Genomic DNA, 14,911 nt, shown 5'->3' with positions numbered 1-14,911 from the left:
TGCCCCCTTTTTTTTAGAGACTGGAAGAGGGGGAGAAACATCAGTGTGTGATACATGGATTGGTTGGCTCTCACAAGCCCCCAAACTGAAGACCTGGTCCACAACCCAGGCATGTGCCCTGACTGGGAATTGAACTAGCAATCTTTTGGTTCCCAGACCAGCACTCAATCCATGGAGCCACACCAGCCAGGGGATGAGTAACATTTTCAATTAAAAGTATAGAAAGAAAAAGGAAGCAAAAAAAAAAAAAGTGGCCAGATACCACAGAAAAACAAGACCAAGAGCCCTACTAGGAAGTACTTTAATCATTTTTCTTAGAAAAAAAGAAAAAAAAATTGAAGCATGAACAGTTGACATTTCAACAACAAAGTACTAGTCTCAGTACTAGTCTGAGATTTCCAGGAGCTGGGGATTGTACAGTATTATAAAGAAAAGTTGTTATCCTGCTTCATTATAGATGGGAGACTTATGATTAAGTCAATAAAAAAACTAAGTGGGATGACATTTCCTTCCACAGAGCTTATTTTTTATTTCCCTTCCTGTCTCCCCATCCCTCCGAAATGCCACCATGTAAAGCCCAGTAGCAGCTAGCTTAATTAAGCCCCAGTCTCCCCTCTGGGTAACAAAGGGTGAAGATAAGGTACAGTCACTCCTGAGTCTCCATGCTTTCCTCCTCCTCTCCTTGAGGCGGTTCTTCTGTATTCTCCTCCTCTTCCTCTCCTTCCTTCTTCTCTGGTGGCTTCTCATAAGCCTTTTCTGAAGGTGTCACTATCACTCCATCCCAGGTAGATATTTCAGAAGCAAGATCTAGAAGAGTAAAAAAAGTGATTTCAGACAAGTAGCCCAACACAGAAGCCATGATCTACACAGTGGAAATGTTAAGATGTCTGAATAGTGTAGAGCTGCTTTGCAGAACACAGAATACTCCAAAGAACCCCTGGCCCAGTGGTCACTCACAGCTGGCATCACCCTCCTGGCCAAGGATCTTCCTAAAGCCACCATGTGAGAGGATTCGGACCAGAGTCTGCGCTGTGTAGCAGACCATGTCCTGAAAGAGAACAAAGTGAGGGCAAATAAGCAAGGAGAATCAAAGTACCTTTATGTTACTAACATTCTCATGAAAATAGAGATAATGGCAACTTTTAATTTCAAGACCAAAGTATGTGAGAACCCCCAAATCCTTGACCCCTAAAGACCACATTCCCTTTGCCTTCTTACTCAAGGATATTCAAGAATGGGACAAAACAGACCATTTAAGAGCTTTCCTAATACCTGCTGTTCCAGAGTCATGACTGTGTGTACTCTGAAGTTGCCACTCTCACAGGGGTCTGTGATACCCATTGACCCTGGCAAGAACAGTCCTGCAGCCAGAATCTGCAAGCAACGCCTGAAACACAGGAAGGTATTAAAACATCAAGAGAGTTTACATCCAGACCCAAACCCAGAGAAGAATGTCTACCTGTATGCCACGTTTAGGGCCAAAGGCTGTCTGGTGGGGTTGTTCATCACCGCATAGTGCCCCTAGAAAACAATAAACCTGGTAAGTGTGCCATAAAAAATAGCAATCTATCTTCAAACAAACTAAAACCATAAACCATTATGAGAAAAACTGGTTATTAAGGCCTAGCCAAAGTTTTCATGTTCAGAAGTGATTCTGAAGTGACTGCTCATCTGGTATGTTCTCTTCACTATCATGTTAATGAAATGACAGCATAATAAAAAAGACAAAGGGGCAGTAATAACTATTTATTTAATGCACTAAAAATCCCTGTGAAGTAATAACAAGCACTGAATTTTTTTAAAATACATATTTGATGAGAGAAAGAGGAACATTAATCACATGCCTGTCGTAGGTGACCCAGCCAGGGTCCAAACCCACAACCTAGGCATGTGCCCCAAACCCTTCAGTGCACAGGACAGCACTCCATCCGAGTCACACCAACTGACTCAGGCAACTGAGCTAGGGAAACACTGAATCTTTATTGGGTTAGTTGACCACTAATGAGGTTTCTTTTAAGCTTCACCAAATTTCAGATTCTGACAGACATCAGAGTAACTCCTGTTAAATAGGAATGACCAGGAAGAAACCCCAAATGCCCTTCTTTACTTACGAGGAGGTCAAGGATCCAAGGTGTGAGGGGCTCAAAGCCAGGAAAACGAATCCTCAAGTCCTTCAGAAGCCTGATGAGAACTTTAACTCTGAAGGTAAGAGGAACCCAGGAATTAAAAGTAGTATGACCATGTACTTCCACACCTGAGGTATACAGTTGAAGCTATTTCCAGAACTATGCATTCTCTTATTTGTCTCAATTTAAATTTGCTTACTTAAGGTAAAATTCAAAATCCAGACAGAAAATCGGGAGCCAGAAACATTGTCAGATGGTATCGGGGTATCCTGCTATTCACTATACTTAGAAGGGTTAGGTTATCTTAACACTGAGGGAGGGACTCACGTGGACTGAGAAGCATTTTCCTCAAACCAGCGGGCATGTCGGATGGCGGCTAAGGCACTCTGCAACACCTTGATATCCACTAGAAGCATAACAGGACAAGGAGAAACATTTCTATTATTAAGCAGGCAATTCAATCCCATTGCCATAGTTCAGTAACCTGGATAATGTAACCCCTTATACCACTCCATGTTCCTCAGATCAGCAAATCATTTGTCTGAAACTCACTACTTGTCCCCTAGACCAAATCTAGAGGCATATGAGGTCCACAATCTTCTCCAAAAGCCTAACCCACCTCCATAAACATTTCCTTGGTTCTTTTTCTTAAGTCCTCAAACTGCTTTTCTGGCCATCCTGTCCTTGACAACTTCACTAGCAAACCTGTCTTCACAAGGTACAGATGAAGGTAGCAAATTCTGAGAGTAAACCTAGGTTCTAGATGGTTCCATGTGGAGTGGCAACAAGCTAAGTAAACTCAACGGCAACTTTATATTTTGTTTCGAACTTCCCCCAAACTTCCCAGCAATGGAATAAAGTACTAACAGTGGAGTTCTGGATCCAGCTTTCGGAGATTGGGTGGCACTGTTGTAATGAGAATCTTCACTGTAGCATCAGAAGAACTGATCTCAAAACCAGTTTCATTGGTCAGCATGGTCAAAACTAAAAGAAAGAAAAAGTGGGCAGGGGGTGGGAAGGTGGAGGCAGAAGAGGGAAGGGGGAGAGTGGTAATGGAAAAATAATTTCTTTAAAAAAGAAAATGAAAAGCTGTAACTCTCACATTCCCATTAGATGACCAAAGAAAAATCCAGGATGGAGGAATAAATAGGTTTTCAAAAGCAGCGGAAGTTCAAAATGAGGATTTACAATACAGAGTTTTCAAAGTAAGGGAGATCCATCGGGATTTTGAACAACGGAGATCTCTGCCAAAACTTCCCCAACATAAAACTTTTCATTCACTCTTCCTTCTAGCCTGACCAGACTTTGTTAGCTATGGACTCAGAATGACAGATGTGGCTCCTCTGACCACTAAATACATGCTCAGCAACAAACTCAAACCTTCAGAAGGATCCTGTGCTCTTAGGCTTTCCACGACTTTGTTCCCTAGGGCAGCAACAGCTTCCACTAGAATGAGAGAAAAGGAGATAATAAACATTATAATTATCTACTAAGTATTCTGGTTTCCACCCCAAGTTCAAGGCTGGAGTAAGAGAAAGCAATAGAGAAAAACACTTTTGCAATGGGGAAGCTATTAGAAATAGAAATTGGAAGACTCAGGACACGGGATACTTTCTCCTAGTCCCACATCCTACAGGAGGGCAGCCCTAATGCTATTTTAGGCTGGATAATTCTTTGGATGTTGAGGGGCAGGGTCCATCCTTCACCCCACTTGATGCCAGGAGCCTAAACATATCTCCAGACACTGCTAAATGTCCCGTGGGGCAAAACCACTCACATTTTAATAACACTGCCCTATATAACTGGTCATACATCTTTTAAAAATTATTTATTGATATTTAGAGAGAAAAAAGAAGGGGGAGAGAAACAGATTTGCTGTTCCACTTATTTATGCATTCATTGGTTGATTCTTATGTTGTTGTTGTTTAAATTGATTTACTGATTTACTTTTAGAGAGGGGGAAGGGAGGAAGAGAGGGAAGGAAACATCAATGTGCGAGAGACATATTAATCAGATGCTTCCTGTATGTCCAGCAACCCAGGCATGTACCCTGACTGGGAATCGAACCAGTGACCTTTCCATTCCCAGGCTGGTGCTCAATCCACCAAGCCACACCACCTCAGGCTCATTGGTTGAAATTTGTCTGTGCCCAACCAGGGTGTCTCAGGGACAATGCCCTAACCAAGTGAGCTACCCAGCCAGGTTGCCATACCTTTTTTCAGACACATACTACACAATTTGTCCCTTATTACCCCCACACTTTAAATAAATAAATTTTCCGCTTTTTTCTTCCCTGGCTACTTGAAGATTGGCCACCAATCTTCCTGTGAACAACACAGGAACTATTGTGTCTAGGAAGTTCAGACCAACAGATTACTTCAGTGGAAACTAATGATCATTGATATCCCTCACCCTTAGAAGGCAACAACAGGACCTACAGCAGAAAATCTGGAGAAACTAGCCAGGATGTGTAAGACCACACCAGATGTCATCTGTTTGTATTCATATCCTATTTTGGTGGTAGCAGGACAATTGGTTTTGGCATGATTTATGATTCCTTGGATTATGCTAACAAAAATGAACCCAAACATAGACTTGCAAGACATGGCCTATATGACAAGACCCCCCCAACAAAACAGAGAAAGGAATGCAAGAACAGAATGAAGAAAGTCAGGGAGACTGCAAAGGTCAACACTGGTGCTGGCAAAAAGTGAGCTGGAGAATGGACAACAGAAGGAGTAAAGATTTTTCAGGGATTTTCATCTGTGGTGATTGTACAGATTTTTCATGAGAGGATTAATAAACTAAGAACTTTTATAAATAAGTATATTTTCCCATTTGTCTTCCAAACATCCTTTCTTACAAGAAATTAGGGCTTTAAAGATCCCTGTGCCTCAAATCCAACTGCTATGTTCTATTCCCATGTCCGGAAAGAAGTACACTCACATGTTGGTAGAATCTTTAGGATCACCACCAGGTCAGCCACATTGTGTCCTGTCGTCATGGTTCCCTTTTTATATGATCCAACCTGCCGGACTTCTTCAATTTGCTGTTGGAAAAAGGATTTCAGAAAAAAAGAGGAAAAAAGGGAAAAGGCTGCCTAGTTCCTCTGAGAGTTCGATCACAACATAGCCTGTTACTAAGATTTGGAAGTTGCAGAGGGCAAATCATATCCCAAAGCCACACAAAAGCCTTCATACATCATGCCTAGCTGGTAACGATTCAAGTCTTGTCTCCAAAATCAGTACCACAAAGGAGCAAATGAAACTTCCATACTACTAAGGCTGCCCTTTTCTAGGACTAAATCATCAAAAGCTCACCACTTCAAATGTTCCTGGAGCCACAATCAAATTGTCAATCACATTGTTTATTTTTGTCACCAGAGAAAGGATAGAGGCCTGAAAAACAGCAGGAAATAAAAATAACCTAAGGTGAAAAACTGAAAGCAATTTCTCAGTTTGACTATTTCCCCCTAATCCCTTCTACACAAACTGAATCAATACTGATACAGTGCTTTGAAAACACTGACTCTTGAACATACCACAACAAATCAACTTTTTAATCTCAAAGACAGATTCCCCAGTAAAAAAGCAAAGATACATGTGATTTGGCACTCTCCCTCCACCCACAATGAGAAATAGGAGAACAATTAGAGTGGTCCCCCACCAGCCAGTTTTGCTTTCCATGGTTTGTTACCCAGTCAACTATGGTTGAAGAATATTATATGGAAAATTCCAGAAATTAACAATTCATAAGTTTTAAATTGTGTGCCACTCCCGTCGGGACATGACGCATCCCTCTGTCCAGCGTATCCACACTGTATATGCTACCTGCCCAAAGCCCTCTTGGCTATCAGATCAAGTGTTAAGGTGTCATAGTGCTCGTGTTCAAGTAATCCTCATAGGAAGTAGCCTAGCCTCCATCACAGTGCCTGCCCTCCATCATTCACCTCCCTTCATTTCATCATGTAGACACTGGAACTTTTATTACAGTATACTGTTATCACTGTTCTACTTTATTAATTGTAGTCACTGCTGTTAAGCTCATACCGTGTCTGGTTTATAAATTAAACATGATCAGAGTTGTGCATGTATAGGAAAAAAGATAGTACACACAGGGTTTGGTACTATCATAGTGTCTACATCCAGTGGGGGTCCTGGAACATACCCCTGTGCACAAGGGGGGCAGGGGTGGCTAATACAAAACTGTGGAGTTTAGGCTAGGTTCTGACAACAATAACCTCACCAGTAGTTATTCACTTCTCTAGCTGTCTTTGAGAAATTGCAGGAAGAAAGCCAAAAGGATATACCTGTTCAGCAGAATTAGGAGCAAGGTCCTGATTTCTCTTCAGCAAGGCCTCACTGAAGGAAGTTTCATCTGGTGCTGGCTTGACCCGGGGGAAGGCCATTTCACACTAAACCAGAAGCAAACAACTGTTACTTATAAAAAGTAATATATAGGTGCTCTGACCAGTGTGGCTCAGTTGGGTGTGCATCATCCCACAGAGCGAGGGCACATGCACAGCTTCAGGACACAATGTGGCTGGCCTGGTGGTGATCCTGCCTCTCCTACGTGTTCTGTCCCTGGTCCGGGCACGTCCGAGAGGCAACAGATCAATGTTTCTCTCCCTCTCTGCCCTCTCTCTAAAAATAAATGAAGTTCAAAGTAGCTTACCTACCCAACAGTGTAAACAGTGGCTTACTCTGTTTTTGTATGTAAAGCAACTCAGCTGACTCAAACCCCCAATTCTACACACCAATTTCCTTTTCCTACTGCAATCAGTTGTAATAGGGAGATGCTGGCCTCCTGGAAACTACAAGTGACAAGTGGCCAGGATCCACTGCTATGTCCACGAGTGAACAGGGGCCATGGTACTCACCAAATAGAAATCAAATGGGATATGTGGCACAAAGGGCCTGAACCTAAAACACGAGAAACAATCAGTTATTAACCACAGATCATCAAGTGACTTAGCACAATTCAGCCAAATTCATTTAGCAAGAGAGCTTGTGGTTTCTAAAGCACAGCGGGATCTCACAAAGGCAGGTAACAGGAGTCCACTCCATGCTCCAATTAAGATGACTGAAATGGAAACTAACCGGTGCAAAGATGCTAAAAGCTGGCACTCACCCTCCTCCTGGGCCTCCTCTGGAACCAAAGCGCCCACCACGACCTCGGCCTCTGTCGCCCCTGTAAGTGCATGAACAGACTAACTTGTTTTGACCTCGTTAAAGAAATCTCTCCACCACACTAGCCACATCATTTCAAGTTTGCCTACTTCCATAGCTCTGAACTTCCCTTTGGAAGCCAAGTATACCCATTCCCACTCACACTTCTCTCCATTCCAAAAGCTCAGCCTCGCCCCTTTACCTCCTCGTGCTGGATAATTTAATCACAGCCCACACTAAACAATGACGATGCTCAAACACTGAGCCCCTATAAGAAATACCCATAATCCCAGGACACGCCAACCCTAACACTTCAGAGACTAATTGCTGATTTACTAGCGTAGTTGGCAGAGGATGAAGAGGCACGTTTAAGCCTTTCTCAGGCTAGACTGGGGAGGGGAGGGCGGCAAAGAAGGGTGCGCCATCCCAGGCCCAGGTCTCCCTGCCTTCGCGGCCTCGGACCTCCCACTCGCCCAGATCCGGGGCGCTCAGGTTTTAGGGCAGCCCCCAGACATGTGGTCCTTTCAGATCCTCCGACTCCTTTCCGCCCACCTTCCCAAAGTTTCGGGCCAAACGCCCTAGATCTCCCCGGAGCACCCGGTGCCCTTACCTCATGGCGCCTAAATCCCGAACAATGGAAACAGCACTAACCGCCCCTCTCCTCCGAGGAGCCGACACCCGGAGAGGCGGCTGGCTGGCGTATTTCAACAAACTCTGTTGCGATTGGCTCCCGCCTTACCCCTCCGCGTAAGCCTATTGGTTTACCTCGGAAAATGGTCATTTTCTTTACGAGACCCTAGTCGGCACTGTATAAAAAGTCAGGACAGCGACCTAGTAGAAAACTTTCTCTAGGTATCAGAAGAGCGCTCTTCTTGCAGAGAGCAGAGTGGCGCAGCGGAAGCGTGCTGGGCCCATAACCCAGAGGTCGATGGATCGAAACCATCCTCTGCTATCGGTGATTTATTTGTTTTACCTCCAGAACAGAATTCCAACTTTTTAAATAAGAATAAACACCATCTTTCTACTTTCTTCCTCCATCAAAAATGCAGACTTTTGAAGCTGTTTTGGCCATCAGCAAGTGCAATGGGGCAGCGCGCAGAAGCGGCTTTGAGAAAAGAAGGCAGTGTATTGGTTGAATCAGGAGAAAAGGAGTGATTGTGAGGGACCAGAAGGGAAACTAGACACTGAGAGAATTCAAAAAACGAAAAACAAAAAAACTACCCGCAGCAAGGAGGGAAGGACCCTACCCATCCCGTTGCCCGGACTCCCCCATCTCTCTTCTTTCCTCACTCAATATAAACTGGCAGATTTCACCTGTGTGCGAGGTTTCACCAGCCACACACACAGGTGTATATACTGTATTTGCATCTAAATTAATCAGATTACTATCTGCTCTGTCCTTCCTTAATACTTTCTTCCCTTGTTTGCCTTCTTTTGCACTGATTAGTTTATTATTCCCTTCCTGCCTTTGTTGACAGTTAGGCACTTTTTCTCCTCTTAAAGTGACTACCCTAAAAATTACAACATGCATCCTTGACTTAGCAAAATCTAATGTTATGCAATATGCTTATCCTCCTCGTGGAAAATGCAGGAATAGTTTAATTCCATTTACCACCATCACTGTCTCTAGAATTATATACTATTGCTGTTGTGTGAGTCTTTTAAATACTTTATTGATATGATGTATTACGACAAAATGCACAGATCTTAACCCCACAGCTCAGTTATTTTTTAGTAATTATTACATCTATATAAGGAACACCCAGATTAAAATAAGACCATTTTTATCACCTCAGAAAGTTCACTCATACCCCTTTACCCTGCCTCTAGAGGCAATCACTACTCTGATTTCTATTATCATAGAATAATTTTGTCTCTTCTTGAACTTCACATAAGTGGACTCACATTGTATATATTTTTTCTGCGTAACTTACTTTGCTTGGCACATTTCAAGATTCTTCCACATTTTTGCTTTTATCAGCAATGTTTCCCTTTTTGTTATGAGTAGCATTCCATTGCTTAATTATACCAGTTTGTCCTTTCTCCTTTTGATGAATTCAGAACCTCCAACTGGCTGAGACACACACAAACACCTTTGGGTTGTTTCAAGTTTGGAGACTATAAATCTGCTCTGAACATTTTTGTACAAGATTCTTGTGGTCCAGATGCATTCACTTCTCTTGGGCAGGTTTAGGAGCACAGAATTTAATTCTCTATATATTTTAATATCATAAACACTAGTGTTTATTAATTATATTAGTAGTCAATTAGATTTACCATTTTTAACACTCTTTATTCCTTCCTGCCACTCCAACCATTGACCTGGTACAATATTCCTTCTGCTCAGGGATTAGTGCCCTTCTGCCATTAGTGCCTTTCTCCTAAAACCCCTTGGTTTTCATTTGTATGAATAAATCTTTATGTCACCTGTATTTCCTTTTCTTTTCTTTTTTTTCTCTCATAGACGGGTTTAATGATACATTCCTCTTCACACAGATGGCTGCAGAGGCTTTAAACTATAATCCAAGAATACACAACTATGCAACACAGACCAATTAGCTAGATCAAAAATAAAATGAGTTATTTTATTTCTGGCTGGTGTGGGTCAGTGTTGAACACTGGCCTGAATACCAAAGAATTACCAGTTCAATTCCCAGTCAGGGCACAGGCCTGGGTTGTGGACCAAGTCCCCAGTGAAGGGCACATGAGAGGCAACCACACACTGATGCTTCTCACCTTCTTCCTCCCTTCCCTTCTCTAAAAAATAAACAAATGAAATCTTTTAAAACAAAAATAAAATGGCTTCTTCTAACTACCCTGTAAACATCACAGCTCTTCTCCCACCCAAAATGGCTCTGATCTTACACGAAAACAGTTCATGTAGCGGGACTAGAAAACCTAGCTTTGTGGCCAAAAGTAAAAACCAAAGGAAAAATAGCAATTCAGTGGTTAGTTGGTGAAATCAGGGAATCTGGTGCCCTTCGCTGTGCTGCTTTGCTCTCTTACTCTTGCACTTTTTATCCCTCTGCAGGCCATTCATGTTAACTCTCAATAGGTTTGAATAAGCCATCTGAAACGTATTCACTTCTTTGGGGCTCACCACTGTGCGGATCTTTTTCTTATCAGTAGCTCTTAACAGACACTTCTTGTCTGAGGACTCAAAGCACTCTGCAGAACCTTTAGTTGAAATGCGTTTAGTTCCACCATCATACATCTTCAGGGTGATGACCACACGGCCAGACAACCGGCACTTCTCAAAAAGCCCGGTCAGTGCTGTCAGGAACTGCTCCCTCTCTAGCAGAACCAACCCAGCTTACTGGCTCCACTCTGTCCTCACCTGTGGTTTTGATTGCGAATTTTTTAATTTATTGATTTTAGAAGTGGCGGGGGGGGGAGAAATATTGATTTGTCAATCCACTTATTTATGCATTCATTTATTGATTCTTGTGTGTGCCCTGTCAGAAGATGGAACCCACAACCTTGGGCTTATAAGGACAATGCTCTAACCAACTGAGCCACAGGGCCAGAGCAAGAGTTATTTTCTTTCAGGTCATTTACAATATTGTTTTGACTGTCTATGGCCTCCCTTTTTACTGTAAAAAAAAAAAAGCTGTCAATCTAATGGTGTCTCCTTTGAAGGTAATTATATGAAATAATTTTTCATATTCTAAATTTCTATTGAAGTTCCTGCAGTTTCATTCTGATGGGTCTAAATACGAATTTTTAAAATATCTTGTCTGAGTTTTATTGAACATTGAATTTGTGGCTTGACATATTTTATCCACTTTTTCAGATTTTCAGCGATTATTTTTCCACATATAGCTTCTATCCTATTATTTCCCGCCTTCTTGGGCTCCAAATAAAGGTGCGTCAGACTTTATCAAGGTATCCCCTATGTCTCATGTTTTTCTTTCTTTTTTTTAAAGATGTTATTTATTTACCTTTAGAGGGGAAGGGAAGGAGAGAAGGAGAGAAATATCAATGTGTGGTTGCCTCTCATTAGTCCCCTGCTGGGAACTGGCCTGCAACCCAGGCATGTGCCCTGACTGGGAATTGAACTGCGATCGTGTGGTTCGCAGGCCTGTGCTCAATCCACTGAGCTACACCAACCAGGGCTCATGTTCTTCATTCATTTTTTTAAAAAATATTTATGTAGTTTTAGAGGGGAAAGGAGAAATAGAGCAAGAGAAACATCAGTGTGTGGTTGCCTCTTGTGTGCCCCCTACTGGGGACCTGGCCTGCAACCCAGGCATCTGCCCTGACTGGGAATCAAATGGGTGACCCTCTGGTTTGCAGGCTGGCACTCGATCCACTGAGCCACACCAGCCAGGGCTCATTCCTTTTTATCCATGCTTCATTCTGAGTAATTTGTGTCTTCTTCTGAATCATTACTCAAGCCTCAGTCCATCTAACTTGCTATTATATCCATCAATTTATTCTTAACTTTGGTTTTAGAATATTTTGGGTCTGGGTTTTCTACTTCTAGTTTACACTGTTCTTAGGTTTTCCCTCTGAGTGCAGCCTTCCAGGATCCTCACCAAAAACAGGAGAGTGGTTTACTAAGGCTCTCACCTTTGGGGACACTTGGACTCCAGTTTTTGTCTCACTTGGCCCACACAACTCCTTTTCTTTCACCAATTCCTCATCAGCAAATGGCCCTAGAGTAAAAGCAGTCCTTCTGCTGGTCTCAGCTCTGCTTTCCTGTCCTTTCATGCTCTAACACCAATAATTCCTCACCACTGTACTAGTTCTTGATTTTTAATGGAATTTCTTCCAGACTTCTGGCCAAGATAGAGGCATAAGTAGATATGCTTCACTTCCTCACACAACCAAAAAAAAAAAAAAAAGAATAACACCATTTAAAGACAAAAAACAATCAGAACTGCCAGAAAAATTGAACTGTATGGAAGTCTAACAATGAAGGAGTTAAAGAAGAAACATTCATCCAGACTGGTAGGAGGGATGGGGATGGACAGCTGGGTGAGAGCTTGAGGTAGAAACAATTGGGGAGTGAGACAGGCCACACAACCCAGAATTCCAGTGCAGGGACATAAAGCCTTAAAATCTCTGTCTATAAAAACCTGGGGGTGGGGTTACAGTGGCAGGAGAAACTCCTAGTTTCAAAGGAGAGTCTGTTGGAGGGACCAACAGGGTCCTAGAACATACACAAATCCACCCACCCAGGAATCAGCACTAGAAGGGCCCAATTCACTTGCAGGTAGCAGGGGAAGTGACTGAAAGCCCATTGAGAGGTGAGCAAGTGGCACTGTTCCCTCTCAAACCCCTCCCCCACATATAGGGCCACAACACAGCAACCTGGGTTACTCCTCCCTGATGAATACTTAAGGCTCTGCCCCTTACTATGTAACAGGTGCACTGACACAAAGAAATATGGCCCAAATGAAAGAACAAATCGAAACTCCAGAAAAAGAGCTAAGTGATGAGGAGATAGACAGTCTATCAAGATGCACAGTTCAAAACACTGGTAATCAAGATGCTCATAGAAATCACTGAGTGTGGTCACAAAATGGAGGAAGAAGTGAAGGCTGTGCAAAACAAAGTAAAGGTAAATATACAGGGAACCAACAGTGAGGGGAAGGAAACTGGGATTCAGATCAATGATTTGGAACAGAAAGAAGAAATAAACATTCAATCAGAACAGAATGAAGAAATAAGAATTTAAAAAAATAAGGAGAAGCTTAGGAATCTCTGGGACTACTTCATTCGTTCCAACATCCAAATCATAGGAGTGCCAGAAGAAGAGGAAGGGCAAGAAATTTAAAACTTACTTGAAAAAAATAATGAAGGAAAACTTCCCCAATCTGGTGAAGAAGATAGACATGCAAGTCCATGAGCAAGAGTCCCAAAGAAGTTGGACTCAAGGAGGAGCACACCAAGACACATCACAATTATACTACCCAAAATAAAAGATAAGGAGCCTTGGCTGGTGTAGCTCAGTGGATTGAGCTTGGGCTGCAAACCAAAGGGTCATCAATTCGATCCCCAATCAGGGAACATGTCTGGGTTGCTGGCCAGGTCCCCAGTAGGGGGGAATGTGAGAGAGGCAACCACACACTGATATTTCTCTCCCTCTCTTTCTCCTTCCCTTCCCCTCTCTCTAAAAATAAATAAATAAAATCCTTTTAAAAAATATTAAAGATAAGGAGAGAATCTTAAAAGCAGCAAGAGAAAAAAAGACTGTTACCTACAAAATAGTTCCCATAAGACTATCAGCTGATTTCTCAAAAGAAACCTTGCAGGCCAGAGGGACTGGAAAGAAGTATTCAAAGTCATGAAAGGCAAGGACCTACATCCAAGATTGCCCTATCCAAAGCTATCATTTAGAATGGAAGGGCAGATAAAATGCCTCCCAGGTCAAGTTATCACCAAGCCCAAGTGTTTCATTCAATGTTTTAGTTTGTATTCAGCTCAGAAATTACACAAATTGTTTAGTTCACTATTAGTGATGGAGAATTTCAAATATTAAATTAGACTTGTAGCAGAGTCATTTCCCCTGAAGTCCAGCTCCACTAACCCTATGACCTACTGGACACCTCCATTTAGGTTTCTACAGTCACCTCAAACTCAATACGCTAAAAGTTTTATCATCTCCCCAAAACCTGCTTCTTCAACTTCTCAGCGAATGGGCCAATGTCATCTAGACTTCAGTTATCCGTATAGTGTCTTCTCTCCATGAAATCCAATTGATTGTACTTATAATACTTTATGCATTTAAAAATTTAAGAGAGTAGATCTCATGTTAAGTATTCTTAACACACATACATGCAGACAAAAAGACACAGAGAAACTTTTGGAGGTGACAGATATGTTCATTACCTAGATATCAGGGTGATGGTTTCATGGATGTACACATATGTCTGAACATATCAAACTGGATACACTAAATATGTAGTTTCTGGTCCATCAATTATACCTCAATAAAACTTTTTTAAAAACCTCCCTAGTAAAAAAGTTGAAGAAATTTTAAGATTTAATAATCTACATCCTTCAAGTAATCTTGTATTGTCTATGAACTTTCCGTTTTGTGATCTCCCCAAGAGTATGCCTGGTAGTGTACTTTGAGGCTAACATTTAATCAAGGAAATTTACTACATTCTCCAAATGTTTTAAAATAAATTTTACATGCTTTTTTTGAGGAAGGAGGCAGAGAAGGGAAAAAAACATTGATTGGAGAGAGAAACATCAATTGGTCGCCTTCTCTTGACTAGGAATCAAAACCACAACCTGAGATGTGTCTACCAGACACGTTCCAACCAACTGAGACACACCGGCCAGGGTTAATATAAAATTTTAAGTGGATTGCTGCATATCAGTAAAAAATTGTGTATCAACAAAAAAAACCTAAAATCTTCCAATCTCTTATCCACCCCTATAGCCTCTGGAGCTCCCCTTACAGGAGAAAGACATGCCTGTCACAGAGAAACTTGAATGAGCTGCCCTCTGCTGCCATTTTTTACCTCTTCCACAGTCATTCCTACATGTACACACCTTACGCCATAAATCAGTGTTGAAAACATAAATCTTTACTGCAATCAGAAATGCCAATGAGTCCTGGCTGGTGTAGCTCAGTGGATTGAGCATGGGCCTGTGAACCAA

At 42.0% G+C, this 14,911-nt stretch overlaps 1 protein-coding gene, 1 non-coding gene and 1 pseudogene across 2 annotated transcripts; 2 read left to right on the top strand and 1 right to left on the bottom strand.

Annotated features, from left to right (window-relative positions):
- Window positions 1–285: 285 nt before the first annotated feature.
- On the bottom strand, window positions 286–8,012 carry ILF2 (interleukin enhancer binding factor 2). The gene is made up of 14 exons (XM_037050725.1): window positions 7,905–8,012; window positions 7,257–7,316; window positions 7,006–7,048; window positions 6,436–6,540; window positions 5,447–5,524; window positions 5,073–5,175; window positions 3,507–3,572; window positions 2,994–3,110; window positions 2,454–2,532; window positions 2,112–2,199; window positions 1,460–1,521; window positions 1,273–1,387; window positions 958–1,048; window positions 286–807 (listed from the first exon to the last, which is right to left on the bottom strand). Exons 1-14 carry the CDS (start codon window positions 7,907–7,909, stop codon window positions 647–649), a joined length of 1,173 nt encoding a protein of 390 aa, XP_036906620.1. The 5' UTR covers window positions 7,910–8,012; the 3' UTR covers window positions 286–646.
- Window positions 4,152–5,073, top strand: LOC118990222 (40S ribosomal protein S24-like; annotated as a pseudogene).
- Window positions 8,013–8,174: 162 nt separating the features above from the next.
- On the top strand, window positions 8,175–8,246 carry TRNAM-CAU (transfer RNA methionine (anticodon CAU)). The gene has a single exon. It is a non-coding gene; the product is annotated as a tRNA-Met (tRNA).
- Window positions 8,247–14,911: the final 6,665 nt, after the last annotated feature.

The sequence above is a fragment of the Sturnira hondurensis genome, unplaced genomic scaffold, assembly GCF_014824575.4.
Source record: "Sturnira hondurensis isolate 20B ecotype Veracruz unplaced genomic scaffold, ASM1482457v3 Scaffold0006829, whole genome shotgun sequence".
NCBI lineage: Eukaryota > Metazoa > Chordata > Mammalia > Chiroptera > Phyllostomidae > Sturnira > Sturnira hondurensis.
This window is presented reverse-complemented; position numbering and strand designations above follow the sequence as displayed.